This window comes from Nannospalax galili, unplaced genomic scaffold (genome assembly GCF_000622305.1).
Source record: "Nannospalax galili isolate Female #2095 unplaced genomic scaffold, S.galili_v1.0 scaffold280, whole genome shotgun sequence".
Classification (NCBI taxonomy): Eukaryota; Metazoa; Chordata; class Mammalia; order Rodentia; family Spalacidae; genus Nannospalax; species Nannospalax galili.
In genome coordinates, this window is record NW_008347808.1 from 1,435,739 (window position 1) to 1,455,377 (window position 19,639).

The following is a 19,639-nucleotide window of genomic DNA, read 5'->3' on the forward strand; positions in this document are numbered from 1 at the left end:
AGTAATACAAACTTTGTGCAAAGAGTTCTTCTTTAGTGTTCTTTCTTTTCTATAGCAGTAGTTTTTAAATAGATTTTACTATTGTTTCACACCTGCTCAATGCCTAGGGAGAGCATTCCATATGGAGAATGATCCACAGTAGCCATGTTTTCTGTTTCAAAGGGGTGAATTTATTAAGTATACAGTATACAGAATAAAAGAACAAAACAGCACACTGCAGAAAGATAGGAGAGCATCACATCAGGCATATCATCCAGCAGAAACTACTGAAGAAGCCCTGAGAACCCAAACAGTGTATGGGAGAGTCTGATGATAAAGAATATCCCAGGCAGAATAACTTCGCCTGGGTGAGACTTCTAATTATCTGTCCCCATCACAGGTATTTTTATACCATGGAATAATCAACAGCTAAGTCTTTTGTTTTGGGTAGGTGCCTGGGAGTGATTTATTTCCCAGCTGTGTTCAAGGACATAATGTTTTTACTCTAACAATGTACTCTTCTATTTTCAAGGGCATGATATTTTCACTTTCTGTTTTTTGAGCTGTTTTGCTAGTCTCCTTTCCCTTTCAAACCCAGCTTGGGAAACAGCTCATCATGGATGGGGTGTGTTAGAGAACATTCAAAGACATACAGGCTTGGGTCTGAAGTTGGGGGGCGTGGGGGAAACCTCACCTCCAGATCCAACCTCTAAGTGAGCTTAAACAGCACATGACAATTTATTAATATAATGTATATTACAAAGATATACCCCCTTTCATCTATCTCACTGTATGAGTGGTTAGAGAAGATTGAGATTTACGTGGGATAAATGGTCTTGGAATGGAAGGATATACTGGGGCATTATAAAGGGGTGTTTGGTGCTGACGATTATAGATCTTGTTTCTTCCTCAATTTAGCTTCCTAGGACCTATAGAACATGTCAGTGAGCTTTTTTTAGGATCTAGGAGATAAAAATATTTTAAACATTTTTTTAGTCAAATCTGAGTTCATTGTCCAAAGGCACAATTTTCAGTGATAATAAGGTGACATTCTCCAGAGTCCTCATTCCTGACAAGATGAGTACAGAAAAAAAGGGCCAGAGGTTTTATATTTGGTGCTCAGGGAGAAGTAGATAACAGATTATTGGACCTTGTAGGAAGAAAAGTTCCAATGAGCAAGTGGATGATCACTTTAAATGTACAAAGCTGGAGTCACTGAGCAAGTGACCAGTTGCCCTAGAGAGACCAGTAAATGGATGTTGTTTGCAAGGAGTGGCTACTACCCTGGGGCAGCACCAGAGATAGAGTCTGCCTATATGGTAGGAGAAATGAGGCATTATTCCATTTAAGATGTTCATGTTCTACTGAAGCTCTGAAAAAAATGTGTTTATTCTGTAAAAATGGTGATCTCAGAAGCTACTAAAGGAAAAGAAAACAGCTACCAAGATCTATCCAATGCTGAGTTTCTGGAGTCTCTCTAGAGGGGAGGTGCCAAAGAGAAATGTAGAGGATTCCTCATAGTGAGCAAATGAACTTGGATGGAGGATCATTAGTACAGGCTGTTGTGAGGACTAAGATAACCTACAGAGCTTTCACTGGTGTGAGCAAGAAACTTGACAGCTTATCATGCCCCACCCACTCCAGTATTAAACACCATCTCTCCAACAAAGCAGACAGAAAATGAGGCCACATCAGATCTTACATATTAACCAAAGAGTCAGAGTGTACAATGAACATCCAGATCTGGCTAGCTGAGAGTAGAAGGCTGGTGTAGAAAGTTAACAACAGCCACAGGATCAGCAATACCCAAGTCTTTGTTTTGGATGCCTGGCCAGCTATGGTGGCCACCGGCTTTGTCCTTATGACTATTTTCTGAAGCAAAGACCCTGAAAGGAAGCCAACCTCTTCAATGCTGTCCTCATGCAGCAGTTAGCATAATCTTTCTTCTACTCACCTCACTTCTAAAGTGAGCAACCATGCCTCATGAAATCACCACTCCACCCTGTTCATATCTAATAGTAGTCCAATGTCATATGCCCTGTGTAGCCCTGTGTAACTGGAAGACTGGACCAGTCTCAGTACATGAAATTTATAAGGAAGAATATTTCAACCTAGCATAAAATTAACTTCAATTATTAGACTATCCAATAGTACCTGTTCTTTAAAAAGGTCTCTTTCTTTGGAAAGGCTCAAAGAGAAGCTGTATATTACTTAAGATCATTGGTACCACAAGAGGGGTCTTCACTATTGTGAGTTAATGTAGGTGGTCCATAAAGACTAAATATGTGATTAAGGGTGAGGTGGGAGTCTACTTGATATAAGTGAAATCATAAAACATTTGCCTCCTTATATGCCAGTGATCCAGAGAAGTTCTTCCAGAAGAGTTCTACCCGAATTGGGGGTACGTACTTTAAAGTAAAATATGAAGCTTTCAAAGATGAGACATTCCAGGAAAAGGTACATCTGGAGGAAGAAACACATCTTGGAATCCTGGGTGAGGAATCTTTATTGCAATTCTTTAGAGCCAGAGAATGGATGAGTACTTAAAAGCTTGAGCCTGGGGATAACTCAAGGGTAGACTGTATACTAGTGTTTTCCAAGTTGATTCCCAAGATTGAATATTTGTAAAAACTGTAATGGATCAGAGTGTGCTTGAATATTAGTAGGTTAAGTTTAGTTAAATAAAATTCTTTGCTGTAAGACTTCTGATAACCTTGGGTTTATATTTTTTGTGCATGATAAATATTCAAGATGGGAATGAAGATTATATATCATTTTTCAAACTTTCACTGCTGAAATATTTTGGTAGCATTCTCTAATGAAATTATGAAACAAATTTCATTTTGAGAATTGCTTCTGTAGGAGTATTTTTGAGATGCTATATAAGGGCATTAAGATTGGCCAGAATTTCGGCAATCTGGAGCCAGAAGCACACTGCCTTAATACACAGATATTTTTCTTATTATTATTAGGGATACAGAACCAGGCTTACAGTCTGATCTTGGAGGAGATATCCAGAAGGTCTAAAGCATACTATTGAAAGAGTATGGCAAGCTTAGATGTGGTTGGATTACTTTCAGGAAGCCCAGACGTTTTGCCTTGGCCACCTTATCCAGGACCTGTATTTTTTTTTTTTTTTTTTGCTTAGAATTGGGTTAAGATTTGGTGAGCTCATATCTTAGCTGGAACCTACTGGGAGATGCAACTATGAAACTTAGTACTAATTTGATTGGGTCTGACAGTGGTGTAGAGGAAGGTCATGGCCTGAGGTTATGGCTCTATAGATAAAGGGCCATTTGAATTTGTGTAGGTCAATCTTTCTTCTTTGAGCTGAAGTTTCCTCATCTGTAAAATGGAGTTAATAACATCCCCTATGAATACCTTATTGTGCTATTTGAGGACCACAAAAGATAATGGATTTAAAAGTGCTTTTGTTAATTATAAATAGCCCTACAGTTGCAATAGGTCATTACTATTTTAAGGAGAGAAGTTATCTATCTTGTCCATATTCAGTTACATTTTCTCCTCCTAGCCATCTGTTTCCAGTCAGCTTCATCATTGTTTTTATTCTCATGGTCTCTCTTTCCCATTTTTCAGGACCAGTTATCCGGGCTGAGGTGGGTGATACTATTGAGGTGGTCTTCTACAATCGTGCCTCCAAGCCATTCAGCATACAGCCCCATGGTGTCTTCTATGAGAAAGACTTTGAAGGCACTGCATACAATGGTGGTGAGCTAGCAGTTTCCAAAAATGTGGGCTACGGGTGGTAGCAGGTGGCTCTAGAGGACAGATAAGTGGAGAACGGGGAGAATGTGATCATGTATACGTGTTGTCGAATGAATACAAGATGGAACAGTGAATCAGAGCCAAGCTCATTAATAGCAAAGAACTTTTTAACAGTATTTTTAGAGGCCACAGCTATATCTTAGAGGTAGAGTTTATATCTAGTGTGGGCAAAGTTCTGAGTTCTATTCTTTGCACTAAAATAAAAATTTATTTCAATATACTTATATAAAGTAGATATTATGGACCTTGAAAAAACAAAATTATAATAATCATTCATAGGCACATTGCAAAGTACTTTTCATGTTTCTTTTAATGTTTTTCTGTACTTACTATATGTATTTATTGAAAAAATGAAATGATGTCACTTGTACAATTTTTCATTCTATTGCCAACATTAGAATATATCTTCTGATGACACAACATTTTTATGACTTTGTAATACTCTGTTGAATGGATTTCCCATAGTTTACTTTCTTGCTTCCATTTTATTGGCATAGAAGTTTTCAGTGGTTTTGAATACTCTAAAACAGGTTACAGCATATGAATATATACATCCTAGTTTTAGTTTTGGGTTGTCATTTCAGGACAGAACCCTAAAAGTGAGATTATTGTGTAATTACTTTCTTATTTTCTCTCAGTATATTGTCTTATGCTCATTCTAAACTAAACTTATAAGAAGCACAAAATTCATAAATGTCAAACTTGCAGACAAATTTGAAATAAAAGAGAATATCATAAGACATTCAGATATTCTCCTTTTATGAAGTTGATATTATAGAGGAAGGGGCAGAAGTAGGCATTAACCAAATACAGACTGCAAACTTTTAGTGATCCTTGATATGACATAGCTTTTTAAAGAGATATTTCTAAAGCAGATAGGGAGGCACACACGCACTTAGGAGGCTCAGTTGGGAGGATTGCAAATTTGAGTCCAGCCTGGGACTATACAGCAAGACACTGTCAAATACACAACCATAACAAGCTGGCTATGGCAGCTCATGCCTTTAAGCACAGAAGTTGGGAGGCTAAGGCAGGAGGATCACTATGAGTGTGAGGCTCCTCTTGGCTACTAATGAGTAGGCTAGCCTGTGCTACTCACTGAAACACTGTCTCAAAAACCCCAAATCCAAAACAACATAGACACTTGGGAGACAACTTAAGTTTTGACATAAATTAGATATTGGATGATATTAAGGGATTTTCTTAGTTCTGAAAATGTTAGTATGGTAGTATAGAAGATTCTTGATATATTTTCAAGTATCTAGTCATGGTGATTTAAATTTTATTTTTAAATGATTCCAGAAATGAAAAGACACAAATAAAACTGTGTGTATGTATATAGATAAACATAGATGGAGATATGTTTCCCTTGTGGTCGCTGAGGTGTGAACCCAGAGCTTCATATGCGGTAGGCAAATGTTCTACAACTGAGCTATTGAGTCCCCTCAATATATGTAGATAAGTTAAAGATAGCAAAATGCTATCAACAGACTTTGAGTCTAGATGGTGAGATCAACATTGTATGATTTTTAAATTTAAATTTCTTTTTTATTAGTGTTTTTAAGTTGTACAAAATAATGAGTTCGTGATATTATTATACATGTACATATTTTATTTCAGTCATGTTCACCCTTTATGCCCTCATTTGGCCTTCTGTTCCTCCCTTTCTCTTCTTAAATACCAAATTCTTTTTTATGTCCAATGTACCATTTAAAGTTTTCTACATATGAAAACTGGCAGAGCTAGGAACAGTGAGTGAATACAAACAGTTACGTTAGAAACGCCTCAAGCTAAACCCTTCTGCTATAGCAATCATGTGCTTGTGTATGCTCTTTATATATTTTTATGGTTATTTTTAAGTATATATTTTAAGATAGAGAATTGATTTATCAGAGGATATAAAATCCAAGGTTTTTTAAAACCTACCTCAAAATTGTTTTCTGAAAGATTTCTAGTCTCATTAATTTGTAGTTGCAGCAACAGAACGTGAGAAAGTGTCTTTCCTCACACCTTCACAATTACTGGGGCAATCTTTATAATTTTTATCAAAATGACACAGTCCTACAAGCAATTACATTTAAAGAAACTCACTATTGTCTTATTCACATTCATTTAATACTTTATGTTAACATTTTCACTACTTACTATATATATTTATTTCTGAATATGAAACTTTATAAATTTTTGATGCATTTTGCCATTATTTTTCCCAAAAATGTTATTCCTGTTTGTACTTAAACTCTCTTTAAAATATTTTATTTACTATTTTTAATAAATCTTTTAAAATTTTTTATTTATTATTTTTATTTTATGTGTATTGCCTGCATGTAAGTAAGTGCACCCGTGTTGTGCAATGCCCACGAATGTCAGAAGAGGCTGTCAGATCCCCTGAAACTGGAGTTACAGACAGTTGTTAGCTGCCATGCGGGTCCTGGGATTCGAGCCCAGGTCTTCTGCAAGAACAGCCATTGTTGTTAACTGCTGAGCCATCTCTCCAGTTTTATATGTATTGAGTGTATTGCCGGCATGTATGTGAGTGCACCCGTGTTGTGCAATGCCACGGAGGTCAGAAGAAGGGCTTCAGATTCTCCTGGAACTGGAGTTAAGGACAGTTCATAGCCGCCATGTGGGTGCTGGGAATCGAACCCAGGTCCTCTGCAAGAGCAGTCAGTGGTCTTAATCGCTGAGCCATCTCTCCAGCCCCTTTAACTCTCTTTAAATGTGAATGAAAGATGTAGAAGCCATCCAAACCATTTTTACCAGCACTGATTAAAATTTATAAAATATTTGCCAATTTCAGAGCTCTAAAATTATGTAGGTATTTTCATTTATACTTTTTTGATTAATAATATGCTGAAAATTAAAAGAACAAAACAGTTTTGTGCATTGCTTGACCATGCACAAATTTAAAAAATTACAGCCTTAAGACTGGGACTGTATCTCAGTCATAGAAATCTTGTCTAGCATGCATAAGGCTCTGAGTCTGATCTTCAGCACGGCAAAAAATGAGTAGAAAAGAAAAAGCCTTAGTGCTTTTCATACATGCACACATACATATATAACATTATGTAAACTCTCACACATTATATTTATATGTGTGTGTGTACATATACACATATATGTATACATAGAAAGAGAAAACAATCAGTAATCAGAAGTGTTCAAATATGAAATGGACTATGATGACTGTTAATAGTTCTTCCTTTCACTGGACAAATTTAAGTGGAGTATGGATATAAGATCAAATTAATGTATGTTTTCAAATAAGGCATATTTCAAATACTGAGATCATATGATTTAAGAAACCTGAAACCTCAGCATATTTCAGTTGACTCAGTTCATATAAGTAGTGGCAGAGCCAGAAACCAAACTCTGCTCTCTTGATTTATAGACCTGGGTTCTTCTCAATATTCATTATTCCATTTTATTGCTGTCATTGTTGTTCTAAAATGTCTTAGTGCTTTATGCTTTTTATTTGACTCTTTGGAGCTGATGATCCTCACTGTAGTTAATGTAAATAATGACTCCAGGTTGCCCTGCAGGTTCATCCCATCCTGGCTTGGTAGCTGGAACCTTTGAGAAAGTAACATACCGCTGGACAGTCCCTCCTCAAGCTGGTCCCACTGCTCAGGATCCTGCATGTCTCACCTGGATGTACTTCTCTGCTGCAGATTCCATAAGAGATACAAATTCTGGCTTGGTGGGCCCCCTGCTTGTGTGCAAGGCTGGTGCCTTGGGTGCAGATGGCAAACAGGTATTGCAGGAGTTGTCTGGATAGAAAGACTGACTAGAGAGAAATAAAACTGGGTTGCTGGATATGAGCTAAGAATGGGACTGGATCTTAGTGGTATGGGACTGAAAAAAAGAATAAAACAAAGCATCATATCAGAACTTAATAGTTGGTGACTGCTTACTATTATGGATGTTATTATTTTATATACCAACACACAACTTCCTCAGCTTTTGATCCTCTAGCCATTATTCCACCTCCAACTTCATTAACCCCTAAAATTGTTCCTAATCCACATATTTGCTTGTCATATATTAAATCTAACCCATCATTTCTAACTGTGTAACCTTGGGCAAGTTACTTAACATCTCTTAAATTCAGTCTCCTCATTTGTGAAGAAGGGGTTAACAAAAGAAGTTTCCTTTGGTTTTTGTGAAAATTCATGAAATTATATATAAAGTGCTCAAGACACTTTCTGCCATATAGTAAACAGATAGTAGATGTAATGATAATAGTGATGATTTTCTAATTCTCTTATTTTCTAATTTTCCTCCAGAATTCTTCCCTGGTTTCCTAACTACCTTCCCCAAGTCCTCTCTCCAGGTGATTTCCAGCTATCTTTTTTCACAGATTGTACTATATCTCCTTAATCCACATTTCAGGCTTCTTTCCTGCCCCCCCTCCCCCACGAGTGTACATATTTCTCTACTGTAGTATTGTTCCTTTACTCTGATTTCCTTCGCCCCTGTCCAAGTGGTAGTTTCCTGAGGAAAATCCGCCTTACAACAGCTGCAGTTCTGAGCAGGAGATACAGGCTTGGCTCTGAGTCTTAAAAGACATGAGAAAGAATCAGGAATCCTCGGGTTTACAAATACATGGTATACAACTGTTGAAACCATTTTCATTCTTCCCTCTGATTTTTTCCACTGGGCCTGCAGAAAGGGATAGATAAAGAATTCTTCCTCCTTTTCACTGTGTTTGATGAGAACGAGAGCTGGTACAACGATGACAATCAAGCAGCTGGTATGTTGGATTCCCGACTGCTCTCAGAGGATGCTGAAGGCTTCCAGGACTCTAATCGGATGCATGGTATGGGGAATAATTTTGCCTTGGATTGTAACGGAAAAATGGTCCCAGTAAATGATAACCCAACCCATAGTCTTAACCAGTCCCTGAAAAATGTTCATCTGATTTATCAGTTTTATTCAAGAGACAAGCTAGATTGAGGAATTCAAAACAACAGCTCTTCTGTTTTATAATTATTATTTAAATTGCATGTGTGTGCTTGTGTAAGTGAATGCTGTGGGTACCACAGAGGCTAGAAGAGGTCATCAGATCACTTGAAGCTAGAAGTGGTTGTGAGCTGCAGGACATAGGTGCTGGAAACTGAACTCGAGTCCTCTGGAAAGCAGTCAGCACTGTTAATCACTAAGCCATCTATTCAGCCCTGAACAACAGCTGTTTTACACTTACATCTTGTATTTTCCACAATATGGCAGGCTCTGTGAGATAATACTGTGAGAGGAAAATTGTGTATAAGTTATCTTCTACAGAATATGACAAATTAAGCTGAGGTGATATTACTGTACTGTTTCTCTTTCTAGTGCCAGTGATAGAGTCCAGGGCCCTTCTATCTGCTAGGCAAGTGCTCTAGCACTGAGGGACAGCTATAGCCCTCATCCAGTCTTGCATTACTCTACCCTTTTCCCATATCCTGTACTTCAGCAAAGTAAGGCCATTTTTCTTCCCATAATCATAGCTTATACTTTTCTTATTCTATGTTTTTCAATGTTGTGCCCTGCACCTGAAATCTCCGTTTTTACACATTTACCTTTGTAAATCATGCCCATTTCTAAGATTCTACTCAAAAGCTACTTCACACACACTTCCACATCTTACCACTCAAGTCCAAGGTGATGATTCTTTTACCTAACTACCGCTGCACTTTAGTGAGGTCATTTTTAAAGCATGTTCCATTGTAATTGTTTGTTGCATGGCTCTTGACTTCTAGAGTATGTTGGTTATCTTTGTATTGTCTACATTATTTAATTATTAGATTCTAGTACATTTTAAATGTTGAGTTGCTGAACTACCTAATGAAGGGATAGGTAGGAGAATGAATGAATGAATGAATGATCACAGATTTCAGTGATCTCCCAGTAATTTGCAATATGATGTGAATTACAACCATGAAAACAATTATAAAGTAATCTAAGATAGCAATAATTAAGCACGAAATTGTGTAAAAGCTTTTTTAAATTCAGAGGAGGAGAACATTAATGAGAAACAGTTAAAGGATTCCTTGAAGAACAGAGTGCTTGAACTAGGGCTGAAGACTGATAAGGTTTGCAATTAGGACTGGGGAAGCAGCACAGGAGATTAGCAATGTTTCAGTCAGAATCCCAGGAGATTATTAAATAGGATGAGTTCTGGAATCTGATTCTTAAGAGCATGGAAAATGATAAGCTTCAAGCAGGCCTCCCTATATTTGGATGGCGGGTAGACAGGGTGAGGTGCATAAGAATGAATGCATTGTCTTCTGCCTCCATTTTTTGGTTCCCCTTCCAAGGTATTTCTATTATATGGGAAAAGTAAAATGGTCTCATGAACTACATTCATTCCCGTTTTGAATTTACTGAATTCCTAATTGGTAGCAAACAGCATCACAGCTACACAACACAGGCAGTCGTACAGATACAGATGAAAATGAGATGCATATTGCAGGAGATTTTGGACACTCTGAAATAAATTGTATAACAGAATTTTGCATATTGAAAGTCTGATGATACAAGGAGGGTGGAAGAGAGAGAGAGGAGAGAGAGAGAGGAGAGAGAGAGAGGGGAGAGAGAGAGAGAGAGAGAGAGAGAGAGAGAGAGAGAGAGAGAGCTCCTTAGAGGAGATGATTGAGTAGTAGATTAGTATAATACCATAGAGCCCAGAACTGAAGTGTATTCCAGGTTTAGGGAAAAAAAGATATAAAACCTATGAGTATATTATGTTTAACACCTTGAGACATAGAGACAAATAGATGTAATAGGATAATGATGTGTGTGTGTGTCTGCGTATGTGTCTGTGTGTGTGTCTGTGTGTCTGTTTATGTGGGTAAAAACTACTTCAAGTAGGGGTACCTGGAAGGAGGCTTTCAGGGGAGTTCTGGGGGAGGAAATAACCTTGACACTAGCAGTCAGGATGAAGATGAGGAAATTGTTTGAGAGCTGAACATGGAAGGCTGGGGTTGGGGAATACAGTCTATGGAGGGGTGGCAAATGAGAACTGAGGACAAGGAACAATCCGAGCTTGCAAGAGAATTGGAAGTGTAGTGCATGGAAGAAGAGTTGGAAAACAGTGGGAACAGGTGGCATCTGTGTGTGTGTGTGTGTGTGTGTGTGTGTGTGTGTGTGTGTATGGTGTATGTGTGTGAGGAGTTGCAGTAGTAGAGAATAGTGCATTATTTGTAGTGTGTGGTGTAGGAGGGGAAACAAGTGAGACCAGAAAAGGTAATTAGGCTCTCTTCCCAAAGACACACTCATGAGTTGAATGTGACTAGCATTAAAGAGTTTAGGATGATCTGAAGTTTTCACGTGTGAGAAACCATATTACAGAGCTGATACCATGCTGCTGATCAGGGTTTGAGTAGTCTGATCTCATCTCCCTATCTTGTCTTGTGTTTTTGTTTTCCAGCTATTAATGGGTTTCTGTTCTCTAACCTGCCCAGGCTGGACATGTGCAAGGGTGATACAGTGGCCTGGCACCTGCTTGGCCTGGGCACAGAGACTGACGTGCATGGGGTCATGTTCGAGGGCAACACCATACAGCTTCAGGGCATGAGGAAAGGTGCAGCCATGCTCTTTCCTCACACATTTGTGATGGCCATCATGCAACCTGACAGTCCTGGTAAGTGCCTTAGTACTTGGCCCTAGGCTCACAGGCTTTGTTGAGTATGGGGGCCAGGAGTGACAGGGGCCAACAGAATGTGAAAAGAAAAGGAGAGGCATGTTGAGGGGACTGGGGAGATTTTCCAAAACTTTTTATCTTCTCTTTCTTTGGTACATCCTCCACGTTCTTATTATTTGGATGATGTCCTATTTTGATTCCTCTTTTGCTGTGACAAAACTCTGACCAAAAACAACTTGGGGAGGAAAGGATTTATTTCAGTCCATAAATCCCAGGTGACAATTCAGGAAAGTCAGGGCCGGGAACTCAAAGCAGAAACCTGGAGGCAGGAGCTGAAGTGGGTTTCTGTTCTCTAACCTGGAGGAATGATGCTTAACTGGCTTCTTCCAGGCTCACATTCAGCCATCTTTCTTATACAGGCCAGGCCCACCTGCCAAAGAATGGCACCACAGTATGCTAGGCTCTTGTACATCAGTCGACAATCAAGAAAATGCCCCACAGACATGCCCACAGGCTACTCTGATAGAAAAAAATAACTGTTGAGGGTCCTTCTTGCCAGGTGTGTCAAGTTGACTACTGAAGCTAACTATGACAGATGCTTTCTTCAGTTGCAAAAAGCATAACAGAGTGAATAAAAGGTTGAGAAAGCTGTTTTCTCAAGCATGAGGTGAGAAGTTCGAGCACAGCTCAGCTTTAGGGCAGTTCTTTTTTTTAAAATTATTTATTTAATAACCATGTAATTAGAAGAAGCATTTCATTACAACAGCATTGACATATTCAACAACAATTTCCAGAGCTAAGATATATCTCTTTCAAAATTGACTGTAAATTTTTAGGTTCACAGTTGAATTAATACAGTTATACAATATTGAACTCTGTATAAAGCCCATAAGACATAAAATTGAATGAGGTTTTAACCTTTAAGAAACATCTGCATTTCATTTTAAAATATATTGTTTCATACAGAAAACAATATCATTTTTAATGCTACCAACACTTAGATGTTTGCATATGCATCTCTAATCTCTATGTACCTGAGTATTACTAGTCAGAGTCGGTTAAGTCATCAGGTAGATTTCAATGGTAATGTTTTTCACATCTACTAATTACTAAGGAGCAAATTTTTATGCTTTGAAGAATTTTTTTTCTTTTTTTATTTATACACCCACTTCCTAGGTAGCACCCTCCCATAGCTTCCCTTCTCCCACTAGAGCCCTTATACTCTGATATCCCTGCTACTCTCTGCTGTGTTGTCGGCACCCCCAGCCATTCTCCACTACTGGCCCTTCTGGCGAATCTAGTCAGCCTATCCAGAGGTCTTTGTTTTAGGAGGGTCAGCTGAACCATCTTCATCTAGTGGAAATCAGTTGTCTATATTCCTTTGGATAAGATTGGGATCTGCTGTTCTTACTTGATAAAGGTGCACTTATCCACACAGCTTCTTGGCCACATAGAGAATTTATACCTGCAACTCATTTTGGAAAGAAGGGCAATGCCATGTACCTGTATGGGTGTTTAACTTTGCTATTTTTGATAATTTTGCCAAGCCCTTCCATTCTTGGTGTGGAGATGTGTGTGTGTGTGTGTGTGTGTGTGTGTGTGAAAAATACTGCTTAGTTAAATGGATTTGTAAAGAGAACAAAAATCCAGAGAAAGCTTTGCTCTGTTCACTGACCTGCTTTAGTAATGACTAATATTTAAACACCATGTATGACCTACCTTGGGGCTGTAGCAAGGAACAGAGGAAGGGTGAAAGAACATATCTTGAAAAGAAGTCAGTGTGTTGGTATAAAAAGAAATCACTAGAAATCTGAAGATCTGGTTTCCAGTCCCTGCTTTGCTGCTTCCTTCAAGTATGGCAAGAACACATTGCTTCATTTGTCTGGATCTCAGTGTGTGTGTTTGGATCTCAGTGTGTGTGTGTGTGTGTGTGTGTGTGTGTGTGTGCATGTGTGTGTATTTACCTAGGAACTATAGGTCAGGACCTTTCACTGGCTCACTAATAACTGCTCTAATCACTTCCCTTCTCTGTAGCTAGAATCAGTCCTTCCTTTCTTTTCCTCCCTTCCTGTCTTCTCTCTTCCTCTAATTTCCCCTCCCTTCTTCTTACCATTAATTTCTCCCTTCTCTTTTGAGAAGAAATTTGACTCAATTTTTTTGTAAATTTGATTAATTTCAAGCTTTTTAAAATTTTACTACATTGTTTTGTTTTATGGTTTTGAAGATTTTATACTTTTATAATGAAGCAGTTTTTTTTTTCAGTCCCTAGGGTGTACTCTTTTTCTAGCCAGTAGGTGGCAACAGTGTTTGTAAGAAAATGTATGCATCTGCAGTTCCTACTAAACCTTTTATTTTTTTGATTGCATAAATTCCATTTGTATTTGGAACATTTCTTAAGGAAAATAATTTCTTTTAACAATTTAATAATTTCTGTGTGGACCTAGACTTTAGAGACACAACATAAAGCTAGTCTCTTCAGATATCTTGGTTACCCATTGTTTCCAGTCTACCTAGAATATCTTCTTGGCCAGGGATAGTTGTTAGTATATTAGAAACATCACTAAATGGAGCCGAAAGAAGTATAAGAAACACATGTACTCACTGAGAAAGTGAGTAAAGTGGTGAAAATCTGAATAAGATAGATCATATTCTGTCCTTTTAATCCCAAAGCCAAGTTCCATATTTTATCTCTTCCTGAAAAGTCAGCCAGGATCTCCAGCCATATCTGTATTTTTCTAGTGTTCACTCGAACTGGAAATGAATGAAATTATTTCTGTGCCATGCTATGGGCCAAATAGAGTAGCTGTTAAAACATTCTGGCCTCTCACCGTGGTGTGTGTTTATAGGCTGAGTCATTTCAGTGGCTGAGACGGGGGTGGAGGGAATGGTTAAGCTCAGTATTTGGGAACCAGCCTGGGCAATAAAATGAGATCGCAATTCAAATAATTAAAAAAAAAATTTATGGGTAGTCTGTAGGGAAAAGGGTAGGGCAAATATGTACAAGTAAGGCCTTAAAATGTCATTCTTGGTTAAGAATCTTGAATTTTGTTACTAGCAATAGCACAAATCTTTTTCATCCTTTCTTTGTCTTTTCATATCTTTAAAACTTTTAAAGAGAAATCCCAAGTTATAGAACACTGGGATTAGTAGGGACCCTTTTATATAATTTAAATTCATTGATTTTATTAATGGATGTGAAGAATATAGACCTGAAGGGGAAAGACAGAAGTACTAGCTCTCTGTTTTTCTTTTTGTTTATCTCTGATTCATCCTCCATCAAATCCTATTAATCTCATGCCTCTATGATCTTTTGAATCTGAACTCTCTATTTTGCCTCTGGGTACTTGCTCTGTGATTAAGATGGAGAAAGATGATTGTGACTAGCTCTCAAAAAAAAAAAAAACAGAGCAATATAATGGATCAGCAAGGATTAGAATCTGGCTTTGGGATTCTGGAGAGACAGGAATTGATGGGTAAGCATATAGATGTGCTTGTGCAGATTTGCAGATGCTTTACAAATATCACTCTGGACAGGCACAGTAATGCATGTCTGTAGTCCTAGCAACTTAGGAGGCTAAGCTGGGAAAATGAATTGAGCCAGAGAGGGTGACAACAGCCTGGGCAACATAGCAAGACCTTGCATTAAAACATCATTTTGGAAAATCAGCATACTATGTCTTGGATATTTACGATTATGTTTAAAAATAAGCAAAATCAGATATTAAGAAGTCAAGAAAATGTTAAAAGAGTTTTTATCTGTGACTATTGGTGACTTTTTTCATCATTCTTTTTTCTTGGCTTTAAATTTTAATAAGCTTACATTACCTTTAATAGAAAATACCATCTTATATTTAAAAATATCTCCCTATGTAGTATGATTCAGCTATTCAAATTGAAATACTGATACTGGAGCTTTAATACCAGACACAATGTCAGGGAAAAGGTTAAAGCCTGAATGTATTATGCTCCATTAAACTCATGCTAGATTATTCAGTAGCAAAGAAAATTTTTTACTGTCTGGCCCCACATTATAGTTTCTTGCCCATCTTTTCCCATGGGAACTCTCTCTTTGTTCATCATTCCCATCCTTTCTTCTCTTTTCCATTTCCTGTCTTCCCTCATCCCCCTTTCCTCTTTTGTTTTCTCTTCATCTCTAATTCCTTCCTTTTCATCCTTTGTCTTTCTCCCCCTTCTTTCCTTCTTTTTCTTCTATTCCTTTAACATTTTGCCCTTTGTTTTTCTTTATCAGTCCGTCCTTATTTACATTTTACCTTCCTTATCAAATTCTTTCTACCCTTGTGTACTTCCTTTTATTCTAGATTTTTCTTTTGTTTTTCTTTACATTTTCACTTGTCATTTTTCTTGCTTCTTCCTGTTTATCTTCTTTTCTTTGCTTCCTTTTTCTTTAATGAGTTTTGAGCTTTTGATTACATTTATTTACTTTATATGTGTGTGTGTCTGCCTGTCTGTCTGTCTGCACTCACACCACACTGTGCATGTGGGGTCAACGAACAATTTTCAGGTTTTGGTTCTCTCCTTCCACCAGTTGGGATCCAACCCAGGTCCTGGGCTCGGTAACAAGCACCTCTAGCCACTGAGCCATCTTACTGGCCCATCTTTTTTCTTTTTATATTTATTTCTTTCCCATTTGCTTTCCTCCCGTGTCCGTTTCCTTCAATTTCTTCTGTCTTACACCTCTTCTTTCCTCTTTTTTTCTTCTTTTTTGTTCCTAAGTCTTTCATGGTGTCTCTTCTAGTATTTTGTTCCAATAAGTATCTATTCTCTTTCACTGTTTGGTTTATGTGCCATAGAGATAAGGATGAATGAGGCAGCTTGCAAATAGTGGGAAAGGGAGATAATAGGTATGTAGATATTACTTCCAAGCCTATGATGAGACCTTGTGCCACAGGAAGCTGTGACAGATTCGTTCTGAGTTGCAAAGTTTTGCTAGGAAAACAGATATTCTGCCTGAGCTTTTCTACATGTAGCCTCAGGCTGATCTTTGAAGGAGGAGTAATTACTGCCCCCAAATGAGGCAATGGTGACAAGAGCATTTTAGCATCAGGAAGTACACGTGTTTGGAAGGAAATCTTTACTAAGGAAGGCCGACTCCAATGAGCTGGTTCTCATCTCGATATGGTATGCTAAAAGGCATTTCAGAAGCCAAGTACAGAAGAGTTTTGAGAAAGAAACGGCTTAGACAACAGGCTCCACATAAGAAAATTTCTTGTTCTATATCCTCAAGTGATCATCATACTTTCTTTTAAATCCTAGATTCTGGCCCATAACTTTTGTTTTTAAAACTTTTATTACATTTATTTATTTATTTATTTATTATTTAGCGTGTGTACTATATACATGTGGTTCTTTCCTTCCACCATATGGGTTCCACCATTAAACTCAGGTTGTCAGGCTGGGAAGCACATGCCTTTACCTGCTGAGGCATCTTCCTTGCCTGGCTTTTGGACAGTGTGTATAATCATTCCATTTGCTGACACATTGATTCACTAAACCTATATTTATTGAATTCTGTCTGGTGTTAGTATTGTGATAATGAGGTACTTAAGACATATGCAGTCTTCTTGTGCATGTGTGTGCTTTTGTGTTTTGAAACAAGGCCTTGTTGCACAGCTCTGCTGAAACTTACTATGTATTCCAGACTGACCTTGAGCTCATGATCCTCCTGCTTCTGCTTCCCAAGAGCTGGGGTCAACTGAGTGGGGTGGTGCACTCCTTTAAGTCCAACACTTGAGAGGCAGAGGCAGGCAGATTTATGTGAAATCAAGATCAGTCTAGTCTACAGAGGAAGTTTCAAGCCAGCTGGAACTACAGGGAGACCTTATCCCCGCCCCCCCCCAAAAAAAAACCAGAAAGGAAAAAGAAGTCCTGGAATTATAGACATGTGTCATTCCACCTGTTCTTGATATGATCTTTACCTTAGGATAGCCTTAATAATCAACACAAAAATAAACGATTTCATATAACAATACCTGTCATAAAATAAAGTGCAATGATGTGATAAAATGTTGAAGGTATGGTTTTAGAGAAGGCTCTTCAGGATAAATGTTCTCTGAAAAATGAGACATTTAAGCTCAGACCTAAATAACGAGGAAGAGGAAGTGTGTGAAGATCCCTGAGCAGAGGAGGTGAAGCAATTGCAAATATCCTAAGGTGAGAGCAAGTACAGTTTGTCAAGAGTCAGGAAAATGTCATTATGGCCAGGAATGCCTGTAATCCCACTCAGAAACGAAGCTCACAAATTTTAGCCCAGTCTGGGCTACATAGTGAGCTCCAAATCAGCGTTAGTTTTAAGGTGTACTCTATCTAAAAAAGAGAGTGCAGAGAGAATGCAAAAATTTTTGGAGTATAATGAGATAGGTGGTGCCTGACATGATATGAGGTTTTAGAGAAAATTTATATTATGTAAAGCCTATAGACCCTAGCTAGGAGCACGGATTTGATTCTAAGTATGAGTGGAACATTTAAAACAAGTTTTAATGTACTTTAGGCTATATTTATTAAAGAGCACTACAGATCTAGTGTTGATAAGGGATGAAGAGGGCATAAGAAGAAGCAGAGCTGACAGTTTCAAGTAAGAGATGATGAGGGCTTGGACTTAGGGGAGGGGCAGTGGAGATGAAAGGATGCTTATTTTGAGATAGAAATTCTGCTTTGTTTCCTAGGCTGGTTTTGCCTAGCCTGGTTTTCCTGGGCTCAATTAATCCTCCTGTCTAAGCCTTCTTAGAAGCTGGGTCTACAGGCATGCAAAGCTATACCAAGCTATAAAGGGGAAATTTTGAAGGAAGACATGCTAGGATTTATTGGTGGAATAGGTATAGAAATGGTGATGAAAATAGAAGGCTTAGGGAGTAGATATGAAGATAAAAGACCTTTCTTTTAAGGTGTAAGGAACTAATTTTAAAGAGAAAGAGCACTTTATCCCCATCATTTAGATATGAAATACCCAAGAATGGAAAGGCCAATAGTATAGAGTCATTTGGGGCCCAAATCATCAGGGAGGGTCTTCTGAAATAAATAAGAATTGGATCTTGGAAAATGAGTGGGCTTTCACAGATTTTGAGGGTTGGAAGGACATGTACAGTTTAGAAAGAGAGCATCAGCATGAGTGAAAAGTCCAAGGTAGAAATGAGATATATGAGGGGAGATTCCAACATACATTTAGTTGAAAAAGTAGTTGAGTGTGGGAAATGGGACTGGGTCAATAGTTTGGGAATAGCTCTTAAAAGGCTTTGGAATTGATGAAGTAATTGTAGTGGTAGTAGGCAGGAGGTAAGGGCCCAGAGAGAATAATAATCTAAAAAAAGTTTTCCAGCCAGACGTGGTGGCGCATGCCTTTAATCCCAGCACTTGGGAGGCAGAGGCAGGTGGATCTCTGTGAGTTCAAGGCCAGCCTGGTCTACATAGTGAGTTCCTGGACAGCTGGGGCTACAGGGAGACCCTGGCTCAAAAAGACAAAAAAAAGTTTTCCATTTGATTAACATTCTCTGAGACGGAGAGTGTGACATAGCAACCTGGGGCTGCATATCAGATGCATGTACCTCCAGAATACAGCTATACATGATGGATATCTGAAAAGTTCAAGGTACAAAACCTAAGATGACAGCTTTCAATGCTCTGTCACATCTATCCATCCATCCATCCATCCATCCATCCATCCATCCATCCATCGATCCATCCATGTGATCAGAAAATTTCTTCTTAAACATCTGAATTAACCTGTCTTTATTTGGGGAGATATTTTATAGTAAAAAGAGGTCAGTGCTTACCTTGGACTAATAATTATTAAGCTGTGTTGTTCACTTGTAGTTTCACTTATCTGGCACGTATTCAGTGCTAGGATGTCTATTTAAAATAAATATTGTATTTCTTTTAAAATACTATTACTATTGTGTATCTGTGTGATGTGTATGGTTGAGGGTGGTTGCATGCATGCCCTGGTACACATGTGGATGTCAGAGAACAACTTTTAGGGAGTTGGTTCTCTCCTTCCATTGTCAGTTCCAAGGACTGAATGCAGGTCACTAGGCTTGTGAGAAAAGCACGTTTATTTGTTAAACAATCCTGCCAGTGTTCTTGTATTTATTTCTCAAATAGCCAAAGAAAGTAAGAAAAACAATCCTCACTTTACTGAAGGGGGAACTGAAACATACAAAGAATTAGAAACTGTTGCAAGATTATATAGCAAATAAGTTAAAAATGGGGCTACCCACTTATCATTGTGCTCAGAAC

General features: G+C 38.2%; 1 protein-coding gene across 4 annotated transcripts in view; it reads left to right on the forward strand.

Annotated features, from left to right (window-relative positions):
* The window catches only part of Heph (hephaestin), an 85,995-nt gene that overhangs the window by 24,990 nt on the left and 41,366 nt on the right, over positions 1-19,639 (forward strand). For all 4 annotated transcript variants that reach the window (XM_017800936.2, XM_017800937.2, XM_008844361.3 and 1 more), the window contains 5 exons: positions 2,337-2,473; positions 3,577-3,708; positions 7,308-7,519; positions 8,434-8,584; positions 11,177-11,389. In XM_017800936.2, coding sequence (XP_017656425.1) covers positions 2,337-2,473; positions 3,577-3,708; positions 7,308-7,519; positions 8,434-8,584; positions 11,177-11,389 — 845 coding nt within the window. The remainder of the gene's footprint in view (positions 1-2,336; positions 2,474-3,576; positions 3,709-7,307; positions 7,520-8,433; positions 8,585-11,176; positions 11,390-19,639) is intronic.